We start from the raw sequence: 6430 nt of genomic DNA, 5'->3' as shown, positions 1-6430 counted from the left end.
CATTATCAGCTGAAACCCTAAATTAATATAGTTCACAAAGAAGAAAATAATTTGAAGAGGAAAAGCTTCCTGTCCTCCTGTTACTGAGCTGTTACTGTATTTAGATACTGTATTTAGAGGCATGACTTTATCAAGTCTGACTTGAGCTCTGGGGTCAGTTATAGACTTCTAACCTGCAAAGACGCTTGGTGTGAAGGAAGAGCAGGTGGCAACTTCAGGGCGGCACTTCTGGGGGCTTCTCAGCCAGCCTGCCTCGCGCGGCCCTTGCAGACCATGTGGGCCCAGAGCAGAGCACACAAGCGGGTCCTCGTGCGTGCATTCGCTGCTGTCTTCTCCAGCTCAGCTTGCTTGGCTCAGCCATGCAAGAGGCCCCAGGGTCAATCTGCTGCGCTGCCAAGATCAAGCGATCAAGAATGGTTAGTTTAGGGGCAGGAGAGATGGCTCAGTGGAATAAGCGCTTCCCTGGCAAGTGCAAGGGTCTGAGTTCAATCCCCGGTTCTGCCAAAAAAAAAAAAGAATGGTTAGTTCCACTACTACTACAACTACTACCTTTTTGATTTTGAACAAGTCTCCAGTGTTCTCATTTCAGATGAACTAAGGTACAAGGCAGGTTTTATTCTGAGGTATGTGTGTGAGATACTGAGAATTAAACTGCAGGGTTTTCTACCAATGAGCTATATATTTCCAGTCCTTTTGTTTTTTATTTTGAGATAAGGTAACAATAAATCACAGAGTGTGGCCTCAAACTCCTAAGTGTCTTGTCTCAGCCTCCTAAGCAGGTAGGAATATAGGAGTTTACCACCATGCTCAGCTCAAGGCAGTACTAAAATTCTCTATGTGCTAGCCAGGAAGATCTACAGGTAACTATGTACTACTCTCAGGTCAACAGGTAACAAGTAAAGCTGTAACTGAAGTATACAAATAGTAATTACAAATTACTAGAAAACTAAAGGGAAAAGAGAAAGGTAAGAGTACATTAGGTTTTTTTATATGTTATTTTTTCGAATAACTGAGTTGATTATCTTATGAATAAAATCAGCATATTTGATATTTCAAGGTTATCAAGAAATTGGATGTTTTAATTATGCATAAAATTATAAATCAGTTTAAAACATTTTAAAATACTGTGGTAAATATATGTGAACTATAAATTTGGCTACATTTAATGTTAATATTAAAGAAACATTAAAGAAAATATCTTTTTCACACTTTCTTTTTTGGCGGAACTGGGGATTGAACTCAGGCCTTTGTGCTTGCCAGGGAAGCGCTTATTCCACTGAGCCATGTCCCCAGCCCCCACACTTTCTACTAATTCAAAACGTTAAAGAGAAATAACATCTACTCACTAGTTATTATTTAAAAGGTTGGCCTGTGCTACATAACAACACCTCATCTCAAAAAAGCAAAAAATAAAAATAAAAATAGCACTTTTAAAAAAGGTACCTTTTTTTCTTCATCTTTTCCTTTTTTTGTACTTGGGATAGAACTCAGGACCTCGCGCCTGCCAAGCAGGCACTTATGCCCTTGCGCTATTCTCCCTGGCCACTTTTTTTCAAGTCAATCATCCATTTAGGAGCCAAGAACACAGATGAAGACAAAGTTTAGAAGCAAAGGAGGTGGGTCAGACGATACTAAGATATGACAGTCAGGTTTTTTGTTGTTGTTGTTGAATCCTGTATTTTTATGAAGTATTCCCTGAGAAATTATACTTACCAGCTTTGTATGATACAGTGTTCGTCTTCGCCACTGATTTTTTATAACATAAGTACACTGCAGAGCCCCACTGAATTAAAAAAGAGAAATGATATTTAATTTTAAAAGGCAGTAACTTGATTAAAATCTCTTTAAACTCAGCAGAATATATTATCTAAGATATAGTAGCAGAATTTTCTCCATTAGCTATTTTCAAATTTTTATTTTGTAGTATTATATTGGAATCAGTGCCCATTTTCTTTCAGGAATAAAATTGAACATTTTTTTATCCTTGCAATAACATAAGAAAAAGTTTATTTTTATAAACAAAACTAAGACAATTTAATTTTACACTAAGTCTGAACATTAAATAGAAATGATAAATTAAGAAACGCCTACTCATGTGTACTTTTCTTTTGATGCTAAAACCCCTTCTAGATAGTGCCATATTTTTCTGAAGCCCATTCTGCTAAACTCAAGAGTTGTAATTTCTTATATACATTTTCATATTTTTCTATTTCATATTTTTTCAAGAATACAAATTAGAATTTAAAAATTAGAAGTGATACAGAATTTCAGTTGCATATCAATTTCATAGTATTTGTTGTAATAGTGTTGTCTTTCAACCAGTTATTCATATTACCAGATATATGCATGTAAAATTGGAAGAAAGAAAGAAATGTACGAGAAATTAAGAAGAAAAAAAGTACAAACAATGGAAAAAGGAGACAAAACAAACTAAGCATTAACTCCTCCTTTCCATAGACCAGCAGAAATGCACAGTACAGTTTTCCAAACCATACTGCTTACACACATAGATAAATTTCTTTTCCCCTCTCCCTCTCCTGTTCTTCTCAACTCAGTAACTCTTTCCTTTTGAATAAATTCATTCCTTTTCCCGGTATCTATTATATCCTTCAGATTCCATTTTTTTTCTCTTTCAGGTTCTCACACTAAAGAGATAACATGATGTTGGCACATGCAGGTCTGATTTATTTCACTTAAGAGTATATTTTCTAGTTACATCCATTTAATGACAAAAGACTCAAATTTATACTGTTTTATAGCTGAATAATACTCCATTGTGAAAAATACCACATCTTCTTTATCCATTCTTCAGCTGATGGACATCTGAGTTATTTCCAAGATTTAGCTATGACAAATAGCGCTGCTATAAACATGGGTGCACATATATCACTGTGGTATGAGGTTTTCAGTTCTTCTAGAAAAATATCCAGGAGGGGAATGGGCTTGAGTGGGATCTCCAATTCTAGCTGTTGAAGGAATCTCCACTCTGATTGACATAGTAGCTGTACCAGTCTGCATTACCACCAATAGCAAAAGTGTTCCTTTTTCTCCACAGCTTTTCCAGAATTTGTTAATGGCTGACTTTTTTTTTTTTTTTCCATTTATGTATTTGGTACAGGGTCTCACTACGCAGCTCAGACTCAGTGATCTTCCTGTTTTCAGCCTCCCCAGCACTGGGATTACAGGAGTGAGCCACCATGCCTGGACTGGTTTGTTGGCTCAACATGCCCCACGGGTGGGGCTGGCAAGGGACCTGGGACCAGGGATTGAACCCTGGTCCCTGCGCTTGCCAAAGCAGGCACTTAGTCCACTAAGCTATCTCGCTGGCCCCGACCAACTTCTTCATGTTAGCCATTCTTTCTGGGGTGAGATGGAATCTTGGTGTTGTTATAATTTACATTTCTCGAATGACCAACGAAGCTGAACATTTATTTTTTCATGTATTTACTTGCCATTTGAATTTCTTCCTCTGAGAAGTATAAATTCATCTCAGATGCCCACTTTTGGATTGGGTCTTCATCTTCATATTTTTCATCCTTTCCTAAATGCATTCCAAACCAGGATTAAAAAATGCCTTAACCGCCAGGCATGGTATACATACCAGCACTTTGCCAGGCTGAAAAATCACAAATTCAATCCCAGCCTGGGCATCTTAATGACTTACCAAGAACCTGTCTCAAAATAATGGGCTGGTGATGTTTAGTGGAAACGCTGGGCTCAACTGCCAGTCCTGGGGGAAAATACCTTAACAATTCCTGTGATGATGCCAGCTCTAATAGTTGATTCCTACCCTTCATGTTACTCAGCCTCTCAGCAGATTTTGGTACCACTGATGATTCTCTTTGTCCATCATTTCCTTGAATATGAGGCACCATGCTCTCCTGGTTCCTCCCCATCAAATCTCTGGCCACTCCTGTCCCCTTTGTAGAACTATTTCTCTTTTCCAGATCATTAAATGTGCTTCTTTCCTCTACCTCCTCTAAATGATGCACATTCAGTTGCAGCCACTTACTGAGGAATCTCAAATTTCTAGTCCCAGCTACAAAACCCCATCAATACTGCCACCAAACCCAGACTCACATCCAACTGCCTACTCTGCCACCTGGACTTCTGTGTTTAACTTCACATTCACAATAACTGTAACACAAGTCTGGTCTCCTCAAATATCCTCTTCCTCTAGTACTTCCCATCTTGAGAAATGGGCCTGTCATTTACTTAGTCCTAAAATGCAGGAGCCAATTCACTTTTCTTTCCATCTCAACCTCATATTCAATCCATCTACAGGTTCTATCAACTCTACATTGAAAATCTACCTTGAATCTGAGCACTTCATCATTTTTCACTGGGACTACTGCAATAGCCAAACTCTCAGCTTCTTTCTAGTCTTTTCCCTCAATAGTTTATTCTTCACAGCCAAAGGGAACCTATTAAGATGTAAATCAGGCCATGTCTCTCTCAAAGAGCTTCCTATCAGATAAGAACAAGGTCAGCCAAATAGCTCAGAGATAGTTCAGCAGATTAAAGCAGGGGCTGGAGGTTCGATCCCCAAGTCTGCCATGCCAGCCCCACCCATGGAGCATGCTGAGACAGCAATTGAGACTGGGTGTGGTGCTGCCTGCCTGTAATCCCAGCTCTTGGGAGGCTGTTAATAGGTGGATCACTACAAGTCCGATCTTGCAGTGAGACTCTGAACACCCTTGTAAACCCTTCTCTAAAAAAAAAAAAAAAAAAAAAAAGGAACAAAATTGCATCTCTCTATAGAAGACTGCAGTCCTATATAATCTGATCTCTGCAGTTTGTGATCAAATCTGTAACCTCAGATTTGCCTGCCTGTCTTGGTTCAAATAGACTTAAGTACGCATCATTGTGGGGACCTTTACATTGTTTCCTGTGTTCATTCTCTCACATACTTAGGCCTTTGGTTAAATTCCTCAGAGAAGCATTCCTAGCTTAAACAGCACTCTGACTGCTCTATCCTATTCTACAAGCCAGGAAAAAAAATTATTATTACAAGCTTTCTTTGTTTGGCTCATACATAGTAGGAGCTTAGTAAATCTTACTAAATACATAAAAAAGGTATGTGAAATACAAGTAAAATAATTAGCTTTAAGAAATAAAACATTCCTTATATAAGCCATGCAAACAAAAAGGGCAATGCCACTGATAATTAAAAGGAGTATATAATAATACCACAATTTAATGATAATCTGTAACTCCACTACTTTGGATTGCAATAATCTCCCCATGATCTTCCTCTTTCTACCTTTGCCTCTCTCTATAATTTGTTACTCATAAAGTGTGTCTTTTAAAACAAAATCTTCCATGTTTTAAAAGTATTTTTATATACTAATTTGCCTCATTTATACTACTAGTTCAGTTTATTAAAATTTCTTGTGTTATCTGTTTTTCTTTTTATCTTTTTGAGACTGGGTCTCTCTACACAGTTCAGGCTGGCCTTGAGCTCACTATGAAGCGCAGGCTGGTACTCACAAAGATCCTCCCTCCTCCTGCCTCAGCCTCCTGAGTGTTGAGATCATAGGAGTATGCCACCACTACCAGCCTTATCTGTTTTTTTTTGTTGTAAAAATCTTTTTGGTTATGTCTTGTATCTGAGTAACTACTTTGAAGATAGTGATACAGAGTTTATGAACTATTGTTATTCTCTCATTTTGTTATGAAATTTTATTTTTTCACAAAATAAAAACACAGTTAAGGGCCAAATAACTTAGCAGATTAAAGTGCTGGATTAGGTAGACACAGCAGCCGGGTTTGATTCTCAGCATTCAGTGCCGGCCCTGCCCCTGGGGCGAGCCAAAAAAAAAAAAAAATGGTGATTGAGACTGGGCGTAGTGGCATGTGCCTATAATCCCAGCTCTTGGTAGGCTGGACACAGGTGAATAACTTAGAGTCCGATCTATGTAGTGAGACCCTGTAGACCCTGTACTAAAAATACACAAAAAATGTAGCTAATAATAATAATAAAAACACCACACCACATCACTATTCTGTTCAAAATTCTGATCTTGTTAGAATAAAAGCCAAAATGCTTACAATCACCGAAAAGTCCTACATGAACAGCTCTTCACATGCCAGGAATGTTCCTTCTGTGAGGCCTATTTGCAAAGAGTTTTCTGCCTATTTAAAACATTCTTTGCATATGTGTGCCTATGTTTATAGCAGCACAATTTGTGATAGGCAAATCTTGGAAACAACCAAGATGCTCATCACCTGAGGAATGGTAGAGAAAGAGGTGGTATTTTTATACAATGGAGTATTATTCAGCTATTAAGAATGATAAACTGGGCTGGTGAGATGGCTCAGTGGTCTAAAGCACCTACTTAGAACAAGCGTAGCAAAGCACAGGGACCGCGGTTCAATCCCCCAGCACCACATGCCAGCCAGCCCTGCCCCCTGGTGGGCTGAGCTGGCC

The 6430-nt window shown here is 38.5% G+C and overlaps 1 protein-coding gene across 4 annotated transcripts in view; it reads right to left on the bottom strand.

The window, feature by feature from the left end:
• Dennd4a (DENN domain containing 4A) overlaps window positions 1–6430 on the bottom strand; it is a 145044-nt gene that overhangs the window by 83217 nt on the left and 55397 nt on the right. For all 4 annotated transcript variants that reach the window (XM_004628802.2, XM_023712455.1, XM_004628801.3 and 1 more), the window contains exon 4: window positions 1714–1783. In XM_004628802.2, the coding sequence (XP_004628859.1) occupies window positions 1714–1783 (70 nt within the window). The remainder of the gene's footprint in view (window positions 1–1713; window positions 1784–6430) is intronic.

This window comes from Octodon degus, unplaced genomic scaffold (assembly GCF_000260255.1).
Source record: "Octodon degus isolate 3935 unplaced genomic scaffold, OctDeg1.0 scaffold00026, whole genome shotgun sequence".
Classification (NCBI taxonomy): Eukaryota; Metazoa; Chordata; class Mammalia; order Rodentia; family Octodontidae; genus Octodon; species Octodon degus.
The sequence above is the reverse complement of the archived record's forward strand: the minus strand, read 5'-3'. Positions and strand labels throughout refer to the sequence as shown.